Below are 26,984 nucleotides of genomic sequence, written 5' to 3'. Positions count from 1 at the left end.
GATTTCACTAAGACCTCCAGCACCAGAGGAAGCTCGCTGGCAGACTCTGCAGTAATGTGAAGAGCAGAAAAGGTGCACGGCAGTTGAGTTTCAGCTGGCTAGTCAAAGCAAGGTCTACCCTTAGCCATGGTCCAGGTCTCCCCACTGCCCTCAATGAGCCGGCCCATCAACCCGACCTACCGCAGATATGCACGTACAACATTTACAGGCACACCACTCCACCTCGCCGTTGACTCCGATGACTGATAACTGTGGGGTTTTGTATGGATCTTTTAACATAGAAAAATTATGACAAGTAGAACTATATTGGGATTTCGCCAATAAGAACGCTGCACTCTCATGGTCATCATGCTGTTCCTTTGTTTATTTTTTTTCCTCTTTCTATTGTACTTGGAGTGAAGTGCTTGTTTCTGTATGTTCTGGAGATTTTTTAATGCTTTTGGGATATTTTAAAGTGCCATTTTGACAGTTTACTTAGTGAGTCGTCGCCTGCTGTAGCGCGTCCTAATGCAAGCACAAGCATTGTGGTACTTTCGAGCGACCTGGGCCAGCGTTTGCTCGGAAAAGCAGTCTTGGTTGTAAATAACGAAATAAAACGGAAGGTTATTTATTTACCCTCCCTTTCTTTGACCAGTTTAAGGATGGAGATGGCTAAAGTGTACATCGTGGTTCTTCTCCCTTCTCTTTTTTGATCATGTATTGTATTTTACATTCACATCTGCACTGTATGAGTTTTGGTTTGTTTTTTTTCTCCCCGTTTCTTTTTTGTGTGTTTCAGTTTCTCTTAGTAAATTATATTCTCTGAAAAATTGGTAAGAGCTAACCAATATGTGTAGAGTGATTTGTATTGTGTATTTTACATGAAGGATAACAAAACTGGGGAACTTTTATATTTATAAAGGCATATATTAACATTTAGTGTGTCATTCTGAGGAAAATATAGGAAATATCCAAGACACATGTAGTTTGTTTCTTCTGAATATTTCAGACTTGAGCTCAGGCTAGCTTATTAGTGTTGTTTACTTATTTGTGGCTTGTCTTTCAATTAATAAACATTTTTCTTGTTGAAAACAAGGTTTAGGGGTCCTGTCAGTATGGAATAAGGCCCTCCTTCAATGCAGCTTTGTCTCTGGATAAATCTTGTTTATTGTGCTTGTGCAGAACACCCAGCCTCTGATTATCTCCTAATAGGTATGATAATCTTAACTCCCCACTTTTTGAACAGGAGCTAAACATACATATGCACGCACGCACACTTAAGCATGTCATTTTAACCCAAGTGGCCCTCAGTCAGACACCACAACCAGATGTTATTAGAGCCTCCTGTTTACTGACCTAGAACTCTGACCCTGAGGTACGATCATGATGCTTCTGAATATGTAATGGCCCAAAAATTCACAAGATGGCAAAACTCACTGAACAGCCTACTTTCAAATATATTTCAATTAATTGCCAAAACGGATAATTACTACAAAAGAACAAAAGATCAAGTTTGTGTTGCTATTTAAATTGAATTTTCTTTCCATACAAATAGTTGATTTCACAGGCTGCACATTGTAAAAGTAGCAAAAAGAAAGCAAGCCATTGTAAATCGACTGTAGTACAGACCACGTTGCTGGGATTGTCCAAATACTCACCGTCTGAGTCCTCAGTCAGCTTGTACTTAACGCATAAGAGCACTTGTTCAAGCTCCAGATAATATGGGCACCTTTCTTTCCCCTGTAGTTTCATATGGCTTTCAGTCCTCACACAGAAACACAGTCCTGGGCTCCAGTTCATGTCCGATCAAGACGTTATTGGAATTTATTACATCTTTCACTGATAAACCTGAACATCTTACAATGCCAGTGAAAGAAGGGAATTAAAAAGAAATCGAAGCTATAAAACATTAACTGTTCCCCCAGACTGAGGTATCTGTGTAATCTGCCTCAAAGCCAAGTAGGAATCAAGTATGTATGAGACTGAGAAACATCACAAGCCCTTTTAAGTGCATTTACATACAAATGACTGTTATGGGTATGACATTTAAAACAAACACATCAGAGATCAGCAATGGAGGAAGAAGAACAGATGAACCCAGCAATGTTTTAATAGCCCTGCCACCCAAGTTTAGGGAACCTGCTATGGGTGAGGTCTGGTTATGCTAATTGATGAATCATGTATCATATGGAGAGGGACTGGTTGAGGTGTTGATAAAGTGCTATAATAAGCTATAATTGCATTTAACTACAAGAAAAACAACTGAGGATTTTTTTTTTATTGCCTATCCAACTGAAGTTGAACTCACACTGCCCGTCTTGACCACTCTGCATCTTAATGAGCAAGGCAATGATGGGAAACCATTTAGTCTTATTGTACTGCCACCTGAAAAAAAGTCAACGCTACATGATTTGTCAGATATGCTAAAGGCTTACTCGGTTCTTAACTGTCTCCTACTGAGCAAACGTTTTAACCATTTGTGCAGACTTAGGCAGAACAGGACTTCAACAGTTCTGGCCCCGTAGTCTGAAACCGCAGGTAGCTTTAGAAGAAAAGGACCAACATGGGCCTTGTTCCAGCACAAGTGATTCTATTAACACACATGTCAGTAACTTTATGGCTGACTAAGAAGTCATTAATGTAAATCATAAAACACTGCCCTGTATAGCACTGATTATCTGTTGGCTTAAAACTTGTCCCTGAACACTGTGGAGGGGAGGGGTTCCAAGACACGGAGTAAGGCCAACTGAACGAACACCCAAAATGTCTGGGAAAAATACATAAATCCATGTAAAGACACAGCATCACTTGGATCCTCTCTCATTCATCCCAACATCTGCATGTGAAGAGCTGAAAAACACAAACCACAAACGTCTCCACTGCATAGACCGCTGCACTGCACTGTAGACTCCTCACTTGACATATCACAGGTTCTCACACCCTCCTCGCGTACTCACAAGAGGAACAAGGTCACGTAATACAGTCATCAAATGGGGAAAACGAAATTATTACAAACTAATAATTTGTCGTTTCAACGCAATCGAGCAGCGACCTGCCAGTGCTCTTCTATAAAGAAGCTGGGTGGTTTTTAACGAGGTCACACTCCTACAAACTAGGGCTCGTGCACCTGCCGCTCACGGCATTAGGCTGTCTGACTGCACTGGACTGGGGAAAGAGAAGATTTGAAAAACAAAAACAAATGACGAACACTAGCGCCCTCAGTTCAGTTGGGTGGGGGTGGGGGTGGGGGTGATGCACGCTCAGTCCAGGGGCTGGGGGTCAGCAATGGGCATGGTGTGCAGCACCTCGTCCAGGAGCTGCAGCGCCCGGTGCAGGTGGATCTCGATCCAGCACGGCGTCTCTTTAATGCTCTGCCTGGGGTAGTCGGGCCCCCAGCCCTTCACGAAGCTCATTCGCAGGATGCACAGGCGACGCAGGTCGTCTACGCCGATGCCGGCAGCTGCCGACAAGCCTGGAGCAGGGGAACCAACACGCCGAGGCTCAGTGTTGGCACAGGTCGCCGGCCAAGATATAAATCACTCATGTTCCCACATGTGGGGGTGTAAGTGGAGATTAGAGGCATACAGGCTGGACGAGACAGAGAGAGAGAGAGAGAGAGAGAGGTGTACTCACTGATCGCGGGCGCGATACCCCCCACGGAACCGGGGCCGGGGATGTTTCCGGCCACGGCAGCAGCCTGTGCTGCTGCGGCTGCCTGCGCTGTCGCCGCCTGCTGCTGCATCTGCCGGTGACACTGTCGCAGATCGAACACCTGCGGCGGACGAGAACGAGTGAGCCGTGCGGCACACACGCACCGGGGACCCCCAGCGGGCTCAAGACCATCAGCCTCACCTTGATGTACGCGCTAGGGTAGATCTTGTGCACGGCATCGCCGGGGGCGCGGCCCGCCTCCCGGTCCAGGTAGTAGCTTTGCACGAAGACTGCATGGTCACTAAGGCAACGCACCCACACGTCGCCCTCACCACGGCACTCCAGCTGTACGCCCTTACCGATGTGGAGCCTGTGGAAAGCAGCAGCGTGGTGAGCTTGCGGCCCCCGTGCGTCGGGACGAAAGCGCTGCGCCCCCTTGACCACCTCACCTCGCTCTCTCGATAGCGTCCGTCCGGTGCACGTTGCTCAGCTGGCCCAGGCAGAAGCGGTCGCCTCCGGACGGGTCCACATAGCCGTCCACGGTCACCACGGGGCAGTTTGAGGGGACCTTAAAAGTCTCCCCGACCTGCACATCCATCTCGAAGTAGGCGATGGAGCACCAGTACTCAGGAGCTGGGAAAGTATGGAAAACATTACAGCATGGACCAGAACTGCACAGAAACTGAACGCATTGCGTTACGGTGACCATTTATCTGCGGTGTGCGGCATGCACCTTCACGCAGAACTGAACCCGGGACTAAAGGGGGCAAGAAGGGCAAACTCTTACCCGGGTGGTTGGAAATGGGTGGCTGAAAAGTCATGTCGCTGTGCACAGGCCCTGAGGAGAAAGAGCGAACAAAAAGGTTCTAATGAAACAGTGGCAGGCGGGAACTCGCCTGCCACGCGCCATCAGAAAACCAGACTCACAGTAGTGTCCTGGGTGGTGCATCGGAGGGTGGTGCTGGAGGTGGCCGTTCTGATGGTGAGGTACGGCTGGCGTGAAACTGCTGTTCCTCGTCCAGGTGGGCGTGGCATCTAATGGGCAGAGGCAAAACAAAAACACAGGCCTTCAGCGCAACGAGCCTCAGACACCTTCCCTAATGCCCGTGTTCGGGGCACCAGTGGATCGAGCGGGTGTTTAAAAGAAAACGTCTGATGGAAAGACAAGGGTTCCACCCCCCCGCCTTGTCCATGAGGAAGCGGGGGAGGGGGCATGGATTTAGGCGACGCTGAAAAGCTTTCCAGCTCCGAGTGCAAAGGCTGACCAGCGGAGGCCCAGCGGATGGAACGGAAGCTTACTGTGATGGTAAGTGGAGGGCTGGCCTGGGGGAAAGCCATTCTGCTGTGTGCCCTGCCCTCCCCCTGCTGCAATCTGGAGCAGACCCTCACTGCTATGGCTCCCTGAGAGAAGGCTACTGGTCTGAGCTGAGAAGAGAGAAGGGAGAGAGTCAGGGTTGGGAACGCAGGCACACGAATCATTAACACCAATAACACCACCTCTCTTCATGAGAAAGCTTTTCAGCATGACCCCAACTCTGACATGGTGAAAGACAGGCCAGTGGGTGAGGACCAACATGACAGCCTCTTCGAGGACACATTCCATGAGGAGGTCTCACTTGTAGATCCCACCGCAATGCCGGAGAACGCGGAGGCCGAGTTGCTGCCCTCTGGTGGCGGGAGCAGGGCAGGGCTGCTGAAGGTCTCTTGGGCCACAGGTCTAGAAGGAGGGTGCTGGATGGTCTGGACGTGGCCCTCGGAGCTGGGTAAAGATGACGGGCAATCGTAGTCATACTCATCTTTGACCATGAGGCCAGGGGGACCTGGGTTAGTGGGGGAAAAATAAAAACAAACGTCCCACCAGCGATGTGGTTTATGAAATCTATAAAGATAAGCTGGACCGCAAAAGGAAAGCTAGGATGCAACTTCGTATCAAAAAGTAAATATCCTGCTCACCAGAACCTGACAGTGTGAGTCCAGACAAGTCTGCAAATAAAAAAAAAAACAATTTCCAATGTCAGTTTGAAGCAAATAGAGACAAAACCCCAAATAAGGGCGTGAAAGACCCTGACTGACCGATCCCTGGGGACACCACCCGCTCATAATGGTAAGGGTTCACGCAGACGCTGTCGCACTTCAGGTCAAAGGCGAACTGGCAGTACTTGACGTGCTTTAGCTCGTTCTTGTGGAGGTCCGGCCATCGCCACAGTCGTGCATATATCACATGAGGGAAGCCCTTTCTCCCAGCCACCTGAACCCAGAACAAGGACAGAACTTCAGCCCAGAACTGTTCCGTCACCTCCCAGTTGACTTCAGTAATTAATTCTACCTTCTGGCTTCAGCTAATTCAATAATCCTATCAGAGGGACATGGAGAACAGACATGGAGAACAAATAAAGACGTATAATTACAAGAAAGGGATTGGGCAAAATTTGAAAAGAGAAGAAAAAAACAAAAACAGTGAAACTTTTACAGGCCACGTAATAAACTTAAATAGGTGGTGTCCAGAAAAGACAGAATAATCCATACAATACTCATCACTGTCACACCCTGCTGATGGCTTGAGTTTGCTGTGCCTGAGGCCACCTTACCTGAAGCCGGCCGTCCAGAGTCCGCTGGATGGTTACACACTTGCTGGGATGGGCCCCGTTTGTGGTAATAGCGGTGATGAGAGAGTCAAGCTCATCCTTTTTCTCCTTAAGCTTTTTCACCAGGCTTTCAATTGCCCGTTTAGCGAAAGTCTCGCTTTCGCCGCCTTGCCTGTGACACATTAGACTGTGCACAATGCTGAGGCAAGCGTCGTTACTGGTCGGTGTGTTCGTGACTGACATGCTGACTTAAGTTCCTGTTTCCCAACTTCACGTCTCAGCAGATGATCAAACACTGGGTTCTGGTCTGTCCATTCACTCAAACTAAAAATGTAGCAGGATTCAAATCAGCAAACTCTTAAACTAACGTAGGGTACAATTAACTGATCTGTACCGTTATCAAGATTTACCTTTCATCTTAAGGCTTCATGATACTTGTGCATATGAAAGCAAAATAATGCATATTTTTAGTAAAACTAAAAGGTGTAAACACATTTCATCTTAAGTGTGAAGAATTTTACCTTAGGTTTTACATGCAGAGTTGTGTACCTTTCACTTAATGTCAAAATGAGATGTATAGATTTATATCATCAACTGACATATTTGCTAGCGCGTTGATGAAATAAAGGAAACCATAATCTCGTTTTAGTAAACTTTCTGAAACTTTTCCAAGTGCCCTTATAAACTAAATGTAATAAGTACCAAAAACACAATTTTATATTATGTGAAAGTATCGTAAAGCCGGATGAGAAAGTAAATTAAAAAGAAAACCAGGCTAGCTAGTCTGTTACACTGATAACGTTAACTAGGTTTGGTCTGTTACACTGATAACGTTAACTAGCTAGGTTCTGTCTGTTACACTGATAACGTTAACTAGGTTCAGTCTGTTACACTGATAACGTTAACTAGCTAGGTTCTGTCTGTTACACTGATAATGTTAACTAGCTAGGTTCAGTCTATTACACTGATAACGTTAACTAGCTAGGTTCTGTCTGTTACACTGATAATGTTAACTAGGTTCAGTCTATTACACTGATAACGTTAACTAGGTTCAGTCTGTTACACTGATAACGTTAACTAGCTAGGTTCTGTCTGTTACACTGATGACGTTAACTAGGTTCAGTCTGTTACACTGATAAAGTTAACTAGCTAGGTTCTGTCTGTTACACTGATAAAGTTAACTAGCTAGGTTCTGTCTGTTACACTGATAACGTTGACTAGGTTCAGCCTGTTACACTGATAAAGTTAACTAGCTAGGTTCTGTCTGTTACACTGATAACGTTAACTAGGTTCAGTCTGTTACACTGATAACGTTGACTAGGTTCAGTCTGTTACACTGATAGCGTTAACTAGGTTCAGTCTGTTACACTGATGGCGTTGACTAGGTTCAGTCTGTTACACTGGTGACATTAACTAGGTTCAGTCTGTTACACTGGTGACGTTAACTAGGTTCAGTCTGTTACACTGATAAAGTTAACTAGCTAGGTTCTGTCTGTTACACTGATAACGTTGACTAGGTTCAGTCTGTTACACTGATGGCGTTAATTAGGTTCAGTCTGTTACACTGGTGACGTTAACTAGGTTCAGTCTGTTACACTGATAACGTTGACTAGGTTCAGTCTGTTACACTGGTGACGTTGACTAGGTTCTGTCTGTTACACTGATAACGTTGACTAGGTTCAGTCTGTTACACTGATGGCGTTAATTAGGTTCAGTCTGTTACACTGGTGACGTTAACTAGGTTCAGTCTGTTACACTGATAAAGTTAACTAGCTAGGTTCTGTCTGTTACACTGATAACGTTAACTAGGTTCAGTCTGTTACACTGGTGACGTTAACTAGGTTCAGTCTGTTACACTGATAACGTTGACTAGGTTCAGTCTGTTACACTGATAACGTTGACTAGGTTCAGTCTGTTACACTGATGGCGTTAACTAGCTTGGCTACTTTAGCACCAATGTAAAGGCAGACTGCCAATGTAACTTAGCTTACCTTAGCTATTCGAGCTACCACACATGAGCATAATATTAGTGTTAGTTCTGATGTACGCTCGGCAATTATACATCTAACTATCTATATGAATTTGCTGGGGATAGCTAGCTAACTAAATAAGTTAACTATACAAAATATGCAATTAATGTAGCGTTAACTAGATGTTAGATACAGTTAACTAGACAGTTAGTGTCTGTTAGCTTGGGCTATATAGCTAGCTAGCAACACAACATTGCTGGCTATCGCCATCTAGCCACTAGCTAACAATAAAGTTATTACTATTTACGTATACACAAGGAATACGAACACAGCTACGCTATAGCCGTGCCTGAAGTACAGAAAGAATAGTTACCTTAACGATTCAGTGTTGCGTGAGTTAGCTAGGCTAGCTAACAGGCTAGCCAGACTTTTCCATCGGGGTGCCAACTTCCAGCCGGAGTAGCTATTGCTAGACCTCAACACGGGACCCTACATTGGATTGTGAAAACTGCAGAAATATTAACAAACTAGAGCAACTATTTAACGCAAATATGTAAATAAGTAGTAAGCTAAACAAAAACAATGTTTTGGTCTTGATGCACCATCTTACGCCCAGAGACTGCTTTGATTTCGTAGCTAGCAATATGGCGAGCCGCGCATGCGCACACAGCTAAGTAAGCTAGCTGTCCAGCGAGAAAACAAAAATATGCTACGAAAGTGAGACCCCCGACTACCACTAGAGGGCGTTTGTGCTGTATAAGATGCTGCGAGTGTAGGACCCCCGACTACCACTAGAGGGCGTTTGTGCGGTATGAGCTGCTGCAAGTGTAAGACCCCCGACGACCACTAGAGGGAGGTTGTGCGGTATGAGCTGCTGCAAGTATAAGACCCCCGACTACCACTAGAGGGCGTTTGTGCGGTATGAGCTGCTGCAAGTGTAAGACACCCGACGACCACTAGAGGGAGGTTGTGCGGTATGAGCTGCTGCAAGTATAAGACCCCCGACTACCACTAGAGGGCGTTTGTGCGGTATGAGCTGCTGCAAGTGTAAGACACCCGACTACCACTAGAGGGCGTTTGTGCGGTATGAGCTGCTGCAAGTGTAAAACCCCCGACTACCACTTAGAGGGCGTTTGTGCGGTGTTGAACAGACCGTGTCCGCAGTGCGACGATTCCGTGGTCCTGACAACCTCGAGGCGGTCGGTCCTTCGCGAGTTCATGAGACCTCTTTTCCCAGTCTTTAAACACCATTCTCATGGACAGATTTTTTTGTGACCTTTTTGAAATTTCGCAATTCTGCGAACTTCGCTAATTAGTCTACTGCACCCTGAAACAAGTGATGCCTTAACAAACCTAGAAAAGGGCCCGTATAAATAATGAAAAAACACATTCGCGTTTTATTAGTATCATTATTCAGTTTTAGTAGCATTCGTGTAATAACATGGATTATTTTTGCTAGAGTTTATATTAAAATGCGCATCTTGGAAGATAATTTCATAACTGCTGTCTAACCTCAGCATTCAGGATAGCCTTTTATTAAATGCGTGGACACGTGTTACGTGGCGACAGGCTAATTAATGTTTGATAAAGTCATTCTGAAAGGGCTTCTTCAAGTTCGTAATGTCCTATTGAAATGAAATGGATGGACTCTAAAGGGTAGAGATTATAATAGGGGTGAAATGACTGACTACAGAAAATGACAATTTATGCCTCTGGATGTAACTGAAAGAAACTGAACCTTTCTCCAATTTTCCAGTGCTGGTTTCAGTGGTATCAGAGAGAGGCGTAAGAGCATCAAACATTTAGTGAGCTTAGCATTACATGTTATCTACATAATACTACAGGAAACGGCATACACTGTAACGCTCGTGATAGTTATTAGATAGAGGAAGGAATGTGTTTATTTGCCATTTAAATATTTCATATGTAGGCCTGTATTCATCTCAACAACCACCTTTAATAGAGGCAGACTCATATCCACAAGGCGGGTCAGAACATTGGGTCAGCCACACTACAGCACCCTATTAGATGCCTAATTCAAGAGTGCCAACTCAAGCATGTGGAGCTGGGTGGTGTCGCATAACTGGAGAAAAGTGAGACGTCGAGGCACATAAGGCAGGGCTTTTGGAGGACACACGTGAGGATGTAGAGGCTGAAGGGGCTGGGGGCCACGGCGAAAGCCTACTGCGGGAAGTCAGGAATCTGTCGGCCCACCCCCCCACCCACCCCCCGACGGAACCCCACTTGGAATGAGGTCTCATCCTGAGTGATGGCCGGCAAGTTTCCCAGCTCTGACACCTCCTTATCATTGGCTGTGGGGAAGAGAGTGTGGCAGAGGCTTGTATGGCATGTGGCGCTTAGTAACCATGCAGTGCCCAATCAGAGTTAGAGGTGAAGGACAAGAATAAGAGAATCCATTCATTTTTATTCTCTGCACAGTGCAGGCGCGCTCTTTGCGAAAGACGCTTCAGGTTTGAAATCTCAATGTACACTTGGAAATAATGTCTGACAGCAAGGGAATAAATGAAAATAAGTTAGTAAACAAGGCAGAGTAACTCTGAAGATACCAGTGGAAACCAATTTGTTTAGCTCTTTGCTCATTCCTTGAGAATTGCATGTTTTTTTCAGTAAGGGTGCTCAAGAAATACTATTATAGGTATGCATGAACCTGGAGGTTAATAATTCTCTGACTCCAAATGAAAACACTTCATCGTGCACCTGGTAGTTTAAGTAATAAAGTAATTTCAATCTGTATTTCCATGTGCATTTTAATCATACTGTCAAGCCAAAAAAATGCATGACATAAACTGCATAAGTGATTAAATTTAAATAGGTTCATGAAAGGTAGAATATTATCAGATATATTCTCAACTAAGAGGGTCGGGGTTTTTTCTTGTTGGCGATAATGTTGTTTGGCTAAAAGTTAATTACTGTTACTGCTAATTACATGATTACACAAGAGAGCTGCAAGATGTCTAGATTCTATATGGACACGCATGGGAAAGCACTGTGTTCTAACCTACACAAAACTGTTAAAGAAATACCTCAATTTACAATAGCAGGTGTACACTTAATGAAATCCAAATGGCCATCTCTTTTGCTCCATGACCTCTGGTTAGCATTCTATTAATTTCATGACAGGCACATGAATGTTGAGATATTTGTACACGCTACTGTCCTAATGACAGTGTTTTTTATTATTATTTCTATGTGGAGCTGCTAGATAATTTGTTAATTATCACACAAATGTAGTGTTAATTATCATGGTGTGATGACTTGTTAATATCTCTCATTCACTCGACCTTATCTTTTCTCATATTGGTTGATTCAGAAGAGTTTGTTGTTATCTTGCATAGCTCTTCAGTCCTAACTATCTGCAACCACATTCTGCTACCACCATGCCCTCGTATCTCTGCTGGAAAATAACGTGGCCATTCTCATTTACATACAGAAGAGAGATTGGTTCCAGCTTGGTTGGCACACAGCAGGCTTGTGAGACCTTCTTAGGGCTTTTCAGATTGACTAGCGTTTGGATGATGGCATGCTGGGTGGGTGTCAGTTGCGACGTTATTGGGTAATTGCACGACCCATGGCACATGTACGCCTCAAATCCCGGTGGGGCCAAGATCCACGAGTCCCAGCCAATGTCCTTAAAATCCACATAGAGCGAAGTCCTCTTGCAGTGGCTTTCCTTGGCATTGCGACGGGTTCTGGGGGCATTGTCGTAAAGGACATTGGAACGCATTTGCATTAAAAGGGCCTCATTCTGCTGCTTCTTGTCATCTTCATTTTCACCTGCCCAGAGTCCGTTAAAATTCTGCAGGTCATTATTCCCGCCCATGCTTATCCGCCCTGGCTTGTCCTTGTGATTTTCATGGTGATTATCACTCTCTTTATCTGAAAACACAATTAGCACTGGTTCGTGTTTCCCCTTTGGGTTCCGGTCAATGTCCAGCAAAGTTAAAATCACGCCAGCTCGTTGGTCTTTGTCCAGCAGCTGGTTCTCCATGGCATCATTATTGATGTTCTCAACATGAAGCTGTAGCCAGTGGCTGGTGGTCCCCGTCTTCCTCCAGCGATGGACGGCATCCGTCAAATCGAACACCTCCCATCCGCTCTCCTTGCGGTGTCCCTGCTTCGCCACCAGCTCCTGCACTCCAATCAGAACGTTCTCCACTTCTCTGCTCTTCCCACCCTCAGGCTTCTGCCAAAGTGAAGATGCATCTTCACCCAGAATCTCAAAAACAGTCATCTTCCAGTCAACTCCATTATAGTGAAGAGGATCCCGATGGACCAACATGTAGAGGCGGAGCTCAGCGGCAGTAACGTGTTCGTGGTGAGGGACGGAGACGTTGAACATGAGGGGGTGTGTCCTCACCCCTCTGCCTGTCACACTGGGGGGAGATGAGTCTGTAAATCAAACATCAACAGTTCTATATAAGTTAAATTAGAATATGCATATAAATATGAATATAGTGTATGTCTAATTAAGGTTGAGCTCAACAAGCTTGGGCTATTCACCAAGAGATGGTGTTGCATGCAGTTACGTCAAAAAGAATTTAATGCTTTCACGGCCTTCGATCTTTCCATACAAAGGCATGTGAACCACAGAAAATATTCTATTATTACTTGCAAAGTGATGCATTAGTCATATAAGCACCTCTTAAAGCAGTAATTATTTAATCACAAGTGAATAAATGAATCCATGATGAAAAATTCATAAAGCAAATTAGGTCTTTAAAAGTCCTTTTTGAGAAAAGGTATTTAACAACGACCATGCATCAGTGTGATTGTTGACATTTAAGCCTAGATCTGAAAAGATCAACAGCCTATGGTCAACATTAGGTTTTAATATGTTTACAACATTAATTTCTAATCAAGTTGCATTGGTCAATCCAATAACTTTGAAATCAGATTGTCGTCTTTTATGGCATCTGGTGTAAAGATATTTGAGAATAATCATACAACCTCCAATGAAATGAACATACATTAAAAGCAACTTAACACAACAGAGAAACATTAATACCTTCGTTCTTGAAACTGCGTGCGATATTAGCGGCAGGCACGGTGGTGCGGTCGTTAACGTACTGGTTGTACAGTTCCAGCATGTATTCCGGCGGCTCAACGTGAGCTGTACGAGGCCTTGCCTGTGGCCCTTGGTCGGTTAAATTTAACATGTAGAGGAAGTGCCCCAGCAACGCCTGGACATCTCCATTATCCTCCTGCTCCAGCATAGATGGATCCACAGCACCAAACACTTCAGAAACTGACAAGGGCTCATCAAGGGATGGAATCGGACTTGCCTGACCTCGGTGTGGATGCAGCAGGACACAAAGGATTATGGTCCGAACGTAGCCGAGCATGGACAGCTCTATAACAGCCATTGGGTGAGATCAAACCAATGCCAATGTAAGAAGGAGGAATATGGAGATAGAGCAAAAGAGTACTGGACTCCAGGTGCCTGTAGTAGTCTTGTGAAAGTGTCCCTCGATTTCTCACTTCTGTGGCAGGCAGATTGATGTGGGTGTGGTGTTGGTGTGGAGGGGGGTGGGGGTGATTGATATGAGGGTGGTCGTGGGCTAGAGAGTGTGGGAGAGAGAGGAACAAACCGCATCGTCCTTGTTGATCTTGTGATCCAGCACAGAGGGCAGGACTATGCTGTCAACCTCGTTGTGCTGACAAGTCTGGAGATGTTGCCACTCGGTTGGTCTCTGGCCCTCTTGTAGTGTGGCTGGTGACAGCTGTAGAGTTCACCATTCATCCTGTATCTTCTTTCCATGCATGCCTCACTCTGTGACTTTCAGTTCAAACTTGAGGTCCCACCAGGAATGGACCAGCTAACAAACCACTCAGTTGGCACAGACGTGGATTTCTCTGTCTCTGCCTTCCATATTATGATAAATCATAAAATACTTTATTGGGGGTGCTACTGAGAATGAGATTTGGCTAGATCATTAATGCTGTTATATGTATATCATTATAGTCAGCTGCCCCTTGATTTGATTTGTGCAGAAAGCGCACGAAGGATAATACATTATATAATTTTTTGCGGGTGTGCTTCAGAATGTCCACAAGGGGGCAGAGCATTGGCTGACAATAAACAGTATGACAATACATGCGTATGCGTATTTGTGTATTACTCTCAAAATATGTTTGAATAGATGTTCTTACTGTGTGCTATTCATCATCTCGTCATCACGATTTAAATGTAAATGTGACTAGAGTTATAATTTAATATAAATAGACAAGGCTATTTATATTAAATTATATTCTTCAGTACTTCTCTTATCAGTTCCTTTGGGTTTTAGTTGAGTAGGCAACGATGACCCACTAGTTCATAATTCACAACGCAAACACAAAAACATACAAGCTTACAAACCAAATAAATGCAAATACAAAGGTAAAACGAGGCACACAGTGACGCGTTGCAGGAAAACAATCAACAGCACCAAACTTCAAAGCGGCCGCTGAGCACACGTGTAGCACTTCAAAAAAACACTTCTGTGCAAGGAACGACTGTAGCTCTGAGCAGCACGACGACGGATGGGCATAAACAAATGAAGCAGAAACCCGCGGTGAAGATTTCCATTCAAAATTCATTTTTGTTGACTATGACCTATGATAATAACAATTTCATCTGGAAAAAAACATGGAAGAGCTGTGGAAGAGGTCTGCGCGGGCAGAGTTACAGAAAAGCTTCCTGATCAGCTTTTGCTAACAGAACAGTCAACTATCACCTGTGAATTCTGCTTCATATGCTTATTTGGTCTTCCTGAAGCCTGTGTTTGGCTTCTCATTAAAAAAAAAATTTAATTTGTTGAAAAAAATCTGTCAATTTAAAGTAATTAAATACTGTATTGATAGGAGCGTATCCCATTGCGCTGACTACTGTGGAGCATGGACGTCACGTTTCTATTGGTCAGTCTTGGTTGGAGCGATGCCTTGGTCCCATTGTTTGCGATCTCCACCTGTGCATCTGCCTTACAGCCTAGGCAGTGGTGTGGAGCTGAGGTGCCACCGTCAGTGCAACAGGCCATCCATAGATGTCCTTCCAGGGCTACGAGCCCACAGTGGGGTGGACATCGCGTTTTCAGGCACCGATGTGGCGATGATCTGAATGTCAACAAACAAAACCACATGCTGACATGCCTGCCTTTTGCTTTCTGTTTTTTTCTCTCTCACACACAAACGCAACTCCGCTATTAAGCACACTGTCAGTTCATTCTGCACCTGCACGACCTGTGTTATTATTTTGTCAATTTGTCAGCCGTCAAAAAAATTGTACACACAGACTCAGTAGATTCCTCCAGACAGCAAATGTACACTTTTGCCATCTGGTAATCATTCCTGTTTGATTTTAGCAACCACATGATTAGAGCTGTTGGAATTCATCAAAGAGGAGCAGCTCAGCTTTGCTGTAACTGCAGGGTGCACTAGCTATTTTTTCAGCATAAAAAACTATATGTCTATTTTCTGTGCACCTAGGATGGAGCTGAACAAGACTTACACTAAAATAAGCTAGTATGAGTTTATAAAGGTATGAAGCGATACCAAAAAGGGGAGGTCCAAGCATTAATTCATGTGAACATCTTCTCTTACCTGTTGTGTGAACAATGAAATGATTATTGATATACAGTAATGAAAGCAGATTTACATAATCATTCAACCACAACGTACCACTTTATATGCCGGGACTAGATACACCATACCTCGCAACATGAGTAGGAAAAAAACAACAAACCAAAAGGTCAGGTGTGTGAGTGTGTGATTCAGAGGAGGATAATAAATGTACCCTATGCAATTATCGTTTTTCTCAAAAACCGAAGGAAAAGCAGAAGTGCTCTTCTTGACACATCAAGTGCTTTTCTTTTCCACACTTTTTTTTTTGCTTTGTATTCTTTGTTTTGTTTTGTTTTGTTGCCATGCTCCTCCTTATGTGCTGTCCTATTTAAGTGACAAATAAGAATTGAACTATTTTCCTCTCCAGAGTGTTGCAGTGGTAGTTAGTGCAGTACAGTAGGCAGAACACCGTGGCAGCAGGCAGTGGGCCTCCACGCCGAGCTGTAGGTCTGGGAAGTAGTGCCACCATTCAGCAAGCCTCTCCAGCAGGGACGGTGCAGGGGACAACATCCCATTCTATGATAACCACAGAAGCGGATTATCTACACCTGGCAATCTTAGCTGATACAAATTTAGACAAACAGGACTCCAAAGAAATTCACGGTACAAGAGGTGAACAATATAACAGGCCTGACTGGATGTGTCGACAGACACCTACAAGTACTTGTTCTGTGAGTGATGATTGCTGATAACATAAATAAGCTTGCCCAACATTACAAAGATTTTAAAAATATTACGTTACATACAAATATCACAAGGTTCAAGACAACCCACAATTTTTTTTTTTAAAGTCCCAAGATTAATCAGAGCTGTGACATTTCAAAACATTTAGCCAAAGCGCTATGGTTACATTTAATTTCACAGTCATCGTGTATCCAAATTCTCAAATGCATTTTATTAACAAATATAGCCTTACTAATGATTTAATATCATATATCAGTGGATGACACATAAAAGCCAGAATGAGACCTGGAATACAACATTGGTACTCACAATAGTGAAATAAACCACAAAATCAACAGTTTGTTCTGGTATAGAGCCATGCAATTTGCATGTGTATAAAAATGTGGACACGTAATTTTGCACATACTAGTAATATCAGTGCACTGCAAGTCTAATAACGGTCTAGAGGTTGTTGGAGGAACCCCAGAGTTTGCAGGGTATGAGTAGGTTAACAAGGTCCTGGCATCCATTGGGCTACAACAGCACCAATTCAGTCTGTTATGTTAATAACAATTAGGCAAGTAATATTGTTCTCACCTTGCATGCCAATATTTTAACACCCATCTTTAAAGTCATTAGTAATCTATAACAGTTCCAGACTGCCACCAATGTGAGAGAAGCCAGTGACTATATACTCAGATACAGAACAAAAACATTTTTGGTTCCATTGTGCTGCATATTTTCCCCATTAGTTCTGATTCACCATTTCTGCTTGTTGCTATGGTGAATCTTTTTAAAGGCTATTCTGATTAATAAAGAGCATTTTTCTGAAGCGGAAATGCTGAACTATGGCTCCTCCTTCTGTCCCACTTTGGTGGGATGCAGCTTCCAAGCTAAAAGAAACTCGAAGGTTGATGGCAAAGAATACAGCCTGAAGGAAGGAGGGACCAAGCAGAGGTGGCCTCACACCTCCACAAGCGGTAGGACCGAGCTCATGTTATTGAAATCTGCTATCGTGTCCCAGTGACAGCAGTTTAAAATAGCATATTCAGACATTTTTAAGAGTAAATACTGTGTAAACCCCAGCAGTGTATCAAATAGGCTATCACACCAGGCCTGATCACCAGAGGAAGCTGCTCTATCAACTTCTGTTTCTCTGATTTACAAAAACATTTTCAGTGTCTATATTAGCCTGCTAACTAAAATGTATTTTTACGTTACTTGTTACAACAGACTTTCAATGACAAAGGCTACACATCTGCAGAATGAATTGTTTTTAAACATTTGCTGCTCTTACTGGTGCTAAAAAGAATAAATCAACAAAACGCAACATGTACTGGTGCAAAAAGTGACATTAGCAAGGTAAAAAACCAACAGATAACATAACAAGCCAGCTACATGACCAGAAGACTATGATGTTTAAGAAATAGCATTTTCCTGAGGCAGAAATGTTGCCTTCTGGCTCTTCTTCCGTACCGCTGTTACTCTAACCAAAAGCACGAGATGCCACAACACACAAGTACCCAAAGTCAAAGAGTCTCATATCCCATGTTGTCCTCCTTAGCCACGTTAGCCATCCTGCAGCTGACACAGTGAGGCACCAGCAACATGCTGCACCAAGCCAAGCTGAGCAGCGAGACGAACCTTGGCGGATCTGTTGATCTTCGGCTCACGAGCACTGCGCACAGAAAACCCATATGCAAAGACGAGACTCAGTGGTTCAGTCACAAAACATACAGTTTCTGGCGCCACATCTAATCTGCAGTTGCTTTTTTCCAAAGGCAAGTTTCCTCCCAACATCTGTGACTCAAACAACATGCATCCACCTGGCTCAGAATAAGTCTGCATATTCTGCATTTCATGAAAATAACATGCAGCACAGAATAATACAATGTTGTTACACAGTTTGCTATGGCAGAAAAGGGCCAGTTTGGTACCACAGCAAAAACGGGAAGAGCTGTGTGTTTGGAACATGAAAACACTTGCGTGGAAGCACAAACGAGACAAGAATGTGAAATTCATGGTTAATATTTGATAATTAAGTTTCACTTATTTTAATGTGAATGTAGTTTGTTTGAATTTTAATCATTAAAACTCAGAACCTTTTGTGTATTTTACTTTCATAAAGATATCTGAAACTAACGCAGGGGCAGCTCAAGAATAATGAATCTGGGGAAGTTCTTGCTAAAGTGGACGTTTTTCCTGTTAAAGTTGGTTTCATTCTGTCCTTCTTTAACAAATTAAACATCCAGTCTGCAAAGATGTATTTTTAAGGCTTGTAGAGTTGCCTTTTCAAACTCATGTTTCTAATATTCAATTTGTTACTACATTTCCTGCTTCTCCAGAGGGCAAACAATCAAATTTTAGGACTGGTCTGTCATCTGCACTGATAACATGATGAGACTTGTATATAAAGGTCATCCAGAAATTTAAGCATTTGGCTTGTGGGCATCATTCCATTTCATATTAATTTGCACTCTCTGTCTCTCTCATTGACATTCCAAGAATTGCCTGTAGCAACCTATGGCACGGACAGTTATCCGACACATTTAATTGACTCGGCTAAGATGATAAAGTTCCTGATGATGTTTGCCAGACTTTATGGTAATTCGTTGTACTTTTAAACCTAATGTGTTTGGGAACATGCCTTGCTCTAGTGCTTGCCACTCAATGTTCCCATGCCTGGTAAACAGTAGTTCCTGTAGGAGAGATCCTTTCAGTGTCTTCTAGAAGTTCTCTTTTGATTTCGGCCGCTCCGTTGCCACCTTCCATGCTGGAGTTTCCCTTCTCCGCAGGCAGCCCCCGGTGCTCCATCTCGAGATGCACGCAACCCGTCAGGTCGCTGTCCGTGTAGACCCTGTTCCTTACCCCCAAACTGAGCGGGTTGGCACTGAGCGCCTTATCTAGGTGTGCGCGAGCCTTGGGGCCACTGCGGGCCGTCCCGAACCGGAGCAGCGAGAGCTGCCGGCTGCAGCAGCAGGTGCCCCGCTTGCAGGCGGCCCGAAAACCCCTCTTGAAGTTCTCGTTGAAGTAGCCGTAAACGATGGGGTTAACGCTGGAGTTGGAGAAGGCCAGCCAGTGAGAGAAAGGGAAGATGTAGCCTGTCAGCACCTCCAGAAGCTCACCCTCGGGCCGTGCATAATCGGTCAGCAGCATCAGAGTCCACAGGGGCAGCCAAGAGACCATAAAGAGAAGGGCCACAACAAACAGCATCTTGATCACTTTAATCTTCCTCTGTGATATCGGCGACTTCCGCTGAGGCACGGAGTCAGTCTGGTCCACGCTGACCAGGACGGTGGTCGAGTAGAGCTTGGCACCGATGCGGCCGTACATCAGGACGATCAGAACCAGGGGAATGAGGTATATGAAGGCAAACAGGACTGTAGTGTACACTTTCCGCATCTGCGGCTCGGGCCAAGTCTCGTAGCAGGAGTACAGTGGGTAAGACAGGTTGTAGTTGTTGTTGTGGATCATGAAGTGGCCTCTCTCTTGCTCGACTGTCAACATCAGGACCGAGGGGAACATTATGACCAGAGCCAATACCCATATCGTCCCAATGGTTGCCTTAGCAACAAAAAGCGTGAGTTTGGGCTTGAAAGGGTAAACTATGCAACGGAACCTTGGGATAAAACAATGTTTTGCAAAGTGGGAAAAAGAAGGAAAAAATGGATTCAGAATTTGTACAAGTCACACTTTTGCTGTATTCTAAATTTATTACTAAAAATCTATTTGTATTTTTAAACAAATGTATTTCTAGTATTCCTTTTTATGTCAAAATTCTAATATTTCCTATTTCACCTAGTGGAGTTAAGACATTCAAATAGTGGCTAAGTTAAAACATTAAAATATTGTATAGTCAGTCACTCAGTTGATATACACAATTGCTCCCTTTTAATGCTTTACAAAGAGGTTTGTCAATATATCTGTCCAGACCCCTCTTTTGCCTTTTGGGCCAGGTTTTAAGCATTTCTGAAATTATTTTCAACTGAAGCCTCCCTAAACAACAGCAATGAATGAACTACACTGAGCTACGCTCATTTCTCTAACCCCAAACAAAGTTTCTAAGGATGTCTGAGTAAGCATTGGTCAAACCGGAGTCAATGTCCCCTTTCATTTTAAAGCAAGATGCTGAAACCAGCTCTTAAGGCTTTCCAGATTACTTTAAAGACAACGCATACACAGGTGTGAACTGTATTTACATATCTCACTTCGTCTTGAAGAGACATGTCATGGTCGTCTACGATCTCAGTGAGGGCCTATGATGATATAAGTCAGATCTAATTTTATTTTAGCTATTCATAATCTGACAATCAACGTCTAAACAAATACATATCCTAGCAAGTACATCCTTCAAGCCTGCCTACTCAATTTAAGTTTGAATGTGAAGTGTTAAATGAAAGAAGCACCTTGTCTCGCTATCAGAATTTTGCTGCCTCTGCAGGTACTGGAAACAATGTTGGTGATTGGTGGTGCTGCCATTAAATTTACAGCAATAGTAATTCAATGACAGACTAATTTCAAATGGCAGTTAATTGACCGATCCTACTTTCCAGTGACATTTTCTAGAATAAATTAATTACATTTTGTATTTATGCATAATGACAATTTTCCCAACTAAACCGCAACAATTAATACGGCGCTACGCTAATGAATTAACCGCTTGTTCATTAATAACATCGCTTGTTTGTGGCGATAGGCACCCTTCACTGTCCGCGGCTCTGTCCTAACAGCTGCTTGCCTGTGTACGCGCTGTCATGATGTGAAGCTTACATGAAATATTGGTGGTTTGGCGTGGTGGGAAGGACTGGCGTCGCTAAGGATGGACTAGCGTGATCATTTTGGTATCAACGCTGGTCTCGTCATGGGTACCTTTTGCAGTACTTCAGCACACAGTATGTCAGGCTGGTAGTTTTCTTTTCTTTGAGGGAGGGTGGCAGAGAGCCAAGTTTAAGAGTCTCGGCTCGCTGCTGCCCAAAGGGTCTGCGGTCTTTATCCTCCACTTCCGTGCGCTGTTTGGTAATTCCTGCTGTATTTGGGCAGCACGGGATCCCTGCCCTACTCAGCGTAGCGCTATTCATGTTCAATACATCAGTGTGCATCATGCAGTGTTTAAAAATCCTCCACTGTGGGGAAATAGCAAGTGTAAAGGGTAAAGCCCCCCACTACAGAGTCCTTTAGCACCGGAAATGGAGGAAAACTGGCATAATGTATGTCATATCTAGTTTCCAGATTATTTTAGAATTAGTCATGTTAGACTTTTTCTTTTTTACCAGTATTGAAGCTTTTGTTCAACGTACGCATGGGCAGCTTTGTATTACGGAACTTGTCACCTTTCCCGCTACGCAATTGTGAGAAATTACTGTCAGTTATATAATGCTAGTAGGAACCGCAGAGGTTCGTTGCTGTGCGTCTATTTTTGTTGCAATAAAACCGGTTGTTACTATTGTATAAGAAAAGAATTGGTAGATCTTATTAGAAAGACCATGGGCAAGAATTTCTAAAACATGGCCTGGACTAGAGAGTTCTATTATCAGCTAATAATATGATTTATCTGCATTGATAATTGTATCAGTACATGGTATGTTCCACATGTTTATCCTGGATCTGAAAAGGTTTTAGTTGATAAGAGAGGGAGTGATTTCTACAGCACACCACCATTGTTTACCTTCTTTTGTTTAGTAACGAATAGTAATAAATGCTTAAAATATACAGCATAATACAAGTCTTTGGAAGCTGGCAGCAAGTCTCTCTGTAATAAAACAGTGGACTAGGTTACCTGAAATCCTATCATGCCCTATTTGCAAGCTGTGGACCATTGAAATGTGTATTGAAACATATTTACCATAGACATTAACTCTCCTCAACAACCCCCTTTTCAAAGTAAAAAAAAAAAGAAAAAAAAGAAAAGAAATCAAAGCATATTGCTCCACCAAGATGGTGCAAATAGAAACACGGCGCATAGCAGGGGTCTGGCAGCAAATCTTGATAGAAGAGGGGGTTGCAGACATACACAAAATGTATTCCCTCTAATGCTGTATTCCCCATATTGGAATATTAAAGAGATGTCTTTGTTTGAACTGATACACACATTAATATCTTCTAAATATTCTGTGCGTTTTGAGTCAATTTTTTTGAAGCTTTGCATTTATCAATTAAGCAATACATGTTCATCTACTTCTGCTTTACCACCCATTAAACATTATCTTTACACACCAATTACAAAAAGAAATACTTTATAACTTCACTGGCGTCGAATTTTGGCCAGACACTTTTAGTTTAGAAAAGCCTGCATCAGACTTTAAAGGGACTTTTGCAGTTAGGTCACATAGGCTAAGAAGGATACACATCAAGAACATACCCGTTAGATAGTGTGAGCTTTGCATGTTAAATATGACAGGTTCAGTCAAGCCTCTGACTCTATTTACAGAGTGATTGATTTTTTGGATAAAAGGACATAAACACTTACCTATCAACTGCAATAGCCACCAGTGTGAAGACTGAGGCACAGACAGACATTCCTTGAACAAGACCGCTCAGCTTGCATATCACATTGCTGAAGGGCCAACCTATTGACAGGAGAACTGACAACTCATTAGAATTCTGCACCACCAATCACTTGTGCCTTTGCAGACTTGCATGACATACTTCACCTGTATTACATCAAAATGTGCATATCACAGAGGATTGATGAGTGCTGTTACTCTCTACGACTGTCTGATAACTATCTTTTTTGAGAAATTGAACACTGATATGATCTCAGCGGTACGAATTTTTATTACAGAGATGAAAAGTGTATATATACACACACACACACACATACTTTTCACCTCATCTCTGTTTTCATCACACTCTCCCACTCTGGGTGTAGTTTGTTCAGATTGTAACCCAACACCTGTTGTCATTGGTGTTGACCCCTAATAATGGCCAATAACACTGAGATTCTCCTTGAATCTGATCCAACCTGAGGAGTGAGCCACTTGCCTGTGATGAGGTTGTCCACTAAGGTCGTAGGAATGCAGAAGATCCCTATGAGCAGATCGCTGATGGAGAGGTTGAGGATAAAGATGTTGGTGACCGTCCACATGCACCGGTTCCTCAGCACTATGAGACACACCACACCATTTCCCATCATGCACAGCAGGAAGATGAACAGGTAGGCCAGGATGAACACAGCTGCCATGTCCAGCGAGTGCTGGTAATACGGAGCGAACAGGATCCGCTCTGCCTGAGTTGAGTTGGTGCCACTGGTGGCGTTGGTGTCGGGGAGCAGATCTGACGTCAGGTAAGGGGCCAGTTCCCACACCCCTCGGCCCACTCCTGCTTTGTCTCTGTGAGATTGTCCGTCCATGGGTGAGAGTAGCAAGCCTGAAGGAACATAGATACAGAAGTGTGGGAGAAAAAAGAGGGAGAAACAGAAGGAGAGAAAAAGACACTGACGATCACTTTTCATCATTATATTGTTTTCACAGTCAATAGTCATTACATCATTTTCTCCGATCTGTCCAAATACTTACTGTCTTGTCACTAATGCTATGTAGATTGCACTTTGCATAATGACCCCTGAGAACTAATACCTGCAAGTAATTGGTTGCATAATTACCACCCTGTACTGCTTGCTAATAACTGACCTCTTAAATGTTATTATTATTATGTGTTATGTATAGCAAGCTGTTGGTAATGGCTCCTGAGAATGCAGTCTAACATATAATCAGCGCCACATTTCTAATAACTGGTTAGACACACACACACACACACACACACACACACACACACACACACACACACACACACACACACACACACATATATATATATGAAACAACTTCCAGAGCACTATAACTACTCAGAAACATAACAAAATTTGTCATTTTTACCTTGTTAAAATACATTCTTTCCATGTACGTTATTAAGAACTTTTAAGACCTTTGTGTTAATAGTTTTAAAAGTCTTGCATTATAACAGAAAGTACCTGCTGGTGAATTCATCTGCAATACTGTATCTACATATATTACATATATAATGTAAATAAAATAATTTCAGTATAAATAATTTGTAGATAGAGCTTGGATATAAATAAAGATTTTACCCAACACTCATTTCACAGTCTTTGCATTTTAATCATGAAATAGAAGAGCTTTTAATTGCTCAACATTTGGAGTGGTTTGTAAGTCCTAGGTGAATACCCATCAAAAATCATACAGCAGAGTGTGTCATTTACACTACTAATGTGTTAACACTACTATGTGTTAACTCAAGTGTCCAAAGAGTATTAAGGGCTGCAGCAGGACACTTGAACATGTAATTGATATTTAAGTAAGAAATATTTCTACATTTCAAAAATATCTTTTTATATGCATTTTTATATATTATTTATTTATATTCATTTTTATATTGTCATGCTCCAGCCCCTGACTTCCAAATGTCACATATACATATACACAAATATGTGTGTGTGTGTGTGTGTGTGTGTGTGTGTGTGTGTGTGTGTGTGTGTGTATATATATATATATATATATATATATATATATATATATATATATATATATATATATATACACTTTTAACCAATCTGTAATGCATCACGTTTATGCAAGTGCTACGCTATTAGAAAAAATAACATATCAATACTGTACATTATAAGCAATCTAAAACTATTACTTTGCCATGCGACTAAACGTAAAATGAATACTTTAGTTTTTAACAGTCCTACTGTCAGGAGAAACCAAACAACTATTCTTACCGTGGAGTGGAATAATAAAATAATGGCGTCCCGCAGGAATGGTAGAGAAAGAGCGTTAGAGTGACCACGACACAGAGCGAATCCTGTTTCCAGTGCTGGAAGAGTTCAGGCGCTACAGTCGCTCGACTTCAGCCTGTGCGCTCCGAAGGCAAACCGCGTATGCCGTCAACCCTGGCCATGCACCTGAGTGTGCGCGTACGCACAGCATCAGACAAACATTAGAACTGAAATATTACAGTCGGTTTATCGTTCTTTATTAACCAGACTGTGATTGATAACACTGGCTGTCGATTACGGTATTTAATAGTAGTTAACCCATTCATTGCCTGGTTTTAATTCAGCACTCTGTGCACTCTTGGTTACTGGTGCAAAAATGTCCTCTGTAAGCTTTAAATGCTTGTTACATTTTTTAAACTCTCCATAAGATGGAATTAGTCTATAAACTGAAAAATAGAATCATGGTTGAGGACAAATGAATGTGAATAAATATAGTGCTATTATTTGTGAAGTCCATACAAACACAAATATAGTCTAGAGATCTTAGTAAAGTTCTCAAAAGCCACAGATATTTCACACCTTGACTCCATCAGGCTACTGTAGAGCAAAGAACGCTTTAGGTGGTTTCCAATGTCTGAGAAGGAAGTGGGGGAAAACCAATACAACGTGGACCTCAGTTTTCATCAGGACCCTCTGGTTATTACCACCATCACACTATCAAGCAGAAATGAATTTTTCCGTACTGTGAGCACACGAGAACCTTTTAAAAATTTTTTTTGCTTATACACCGCATATAAAAGCGCCAGCCAAGATGTTCCACTCCCAATAAAAAGCAATCTCATCTTATTTAAACTAGTGAGTGAAATGAAATGTCATGAATTAGGGAAAGGATTGTTTAGATTTCAGCTGTGGACAAATCCCTGAAACCAATTTAGTCAGCCACCAGATGGTTAATCGGCATCTGAAAGCTTGCTTGTACTCTTCAAAATGGTTTTAACGATCCTCCAGACAGTTTGCATTGTCAGTTTACATATTACGTAGAAATAAGGGTTTGAATATCATGTGTTGGGATCTCTGCTGCTTATAATAATAATAAATGGTGTTTTGTGCCTTAAGGCTGAGTGATATTCAGGTGCTTTGAGTCTTTTAAAACTTTTGAGTATTAAGTTGAGCCATCGTTGGCATTTCACTTTAAATCCTGGGTCCCTTTAAACCAGCATGTTCCGTGTATACCTTTCTTCTAAGCTCTTCTTTTCAAACACAGATCTGCTATTAGCCTTCCTTTCTACGTGCATATGCAACTTGTAGGCGCCTCAGAGGAGAAGAATGTCAGATAATACAGCAAAATAACATACTAATGCTACCTAACAATGCTGAAACTTTTAGTTTCCAAATACCCTTTTAAATGATGGCAGTGAAAACATTAAAACCATTTCGCCAAAGTGTTCCTAAATGGTTTAATAACAAATACATTCCTTTTCTTGCTAAACATTTACAGTCCAGAATCTCTGAAAGGCTGGACAATTATTTGAAGACAGTTTCTTTTTGGAAACCATTTCCTAGTACAGAAATGGTGCTTGTTAAAATACAAATTATTATCTGGCACGTAATGCTGGTCTGCTTTCCATCCTTATTCTACTTGTCCACAGTCCAGCTTTCTCATCATATCCCTCTCTCTTCGGAGTTTCTCATAATGTCTACTGCTCTAGGTTACTGGCCTGGCATAGAAATGGTTAACCTCGTATTCCATTGACAGAAAACGACAGAGTTTGTTTAACT

General features: G+C 42.7%; 3 protein-coding genes across 3 annotated transcripts; all 3 read right to left on the bottom strand.

Annotated features, from left to right (window-relative positions):
- Positions 1-1,774: 1,774 nt before the first annotated feature.
- Positions 1,775-8,848, bottom strand: smad4a (SMAD family member 4a). Its single transcript, XM_027003451.3, has 12 exons — positions 8,559-8,848; positions 6,219-6,539; positions 5,704-5,878; positions 5,584-5,613; positions 5,247-5,450; positions 4,930-5,055; positions 4,558-4,665; positions 4,418-4,468; positions 4,080-4,263; positions 3,832-4,000; positions 3,613-3,751; positions 1,775-3,451 (listed from the first exon to the last, which is right to left on the bottom strand). Exons 2-12 carry the CDS (start codon positions 6,456-6,458, stop codon positions 3,240-3,242), a joined length of 1,638 nt encoding a protein of 545 aa, XP_026859252.1. The 5' UTR covers positions 6,459-6,539; positions 8,559-8,848; the 3' UTR covers positions 1,775-3,239.
- A 1,742-nt stretch (positions 8,849-10,590) lies between these two features.
- Positions 10,591-13,716, bottom strand: bmp10l (bone morphogenetic protein 10, like). The gene is made up of 2 exons (XM_027003440.3): positions 13,212-13,716; positions 10,591-12,595 (listed from the first exon to the last, which is right to left on the bottom strand). The coding sequence occupies exons 1-2, from the start codon at positions 13,567-13,569 to the stop codon at positions 11,556-11,558; spliced, it is 1,398 nt and encodes a 465-aa protein (XP_026859241.1). The 5' UTR covers positions 13,570-13,716; the 3' UTR covers positions 10,591-11,555.
- Positions 13,717-19,135: 5,419 nt separating this feature from the next.
- On the bottom strand, positions 19,136-23,691 carry npffr1l3 (neuropeptide FF receptor 1 like 3). Its single transcript, XM_035535813.2, has 3 exons — positions 23,450-23,691; positions 22,935-23,034; positions 19,136-20,087 (listed from the first exon to the last, which is right to left on the bottom strand). The coding sequence occupies exons 1-3, from the start codon at positions 23,646-23,648 to the stop codon at positions 19,136-19,138; spliced, it is 1,251 nt and encodes a 416-aa protein (XP_035391706.1). The 5' UTR covers positions 23,649-23,691.
- Between the last annotated feature and the right edge of the window lie 3,293 nt (positions 23,692-26,984).

This window comes from Electrophorus electricus, chromosome 19 (assembly GCF_041902795.1).
Source record: "Electrophorus electricus isolate QZ-2024a chromosome 19, ASM4190279v1, whole genome shotgun sequence".
In the NCBI taxonomy this organism is placed as follows: domain Eukaryota; kingdom Metazoa; phylum Chordata; class Actinopteri; order Gymnotiformes; family Gymnotidae; genus Electrophorus; species Electrophorus electricus.
This window is presented reverse-complemented; position numbering and strand designations above follow the sequence as displayed.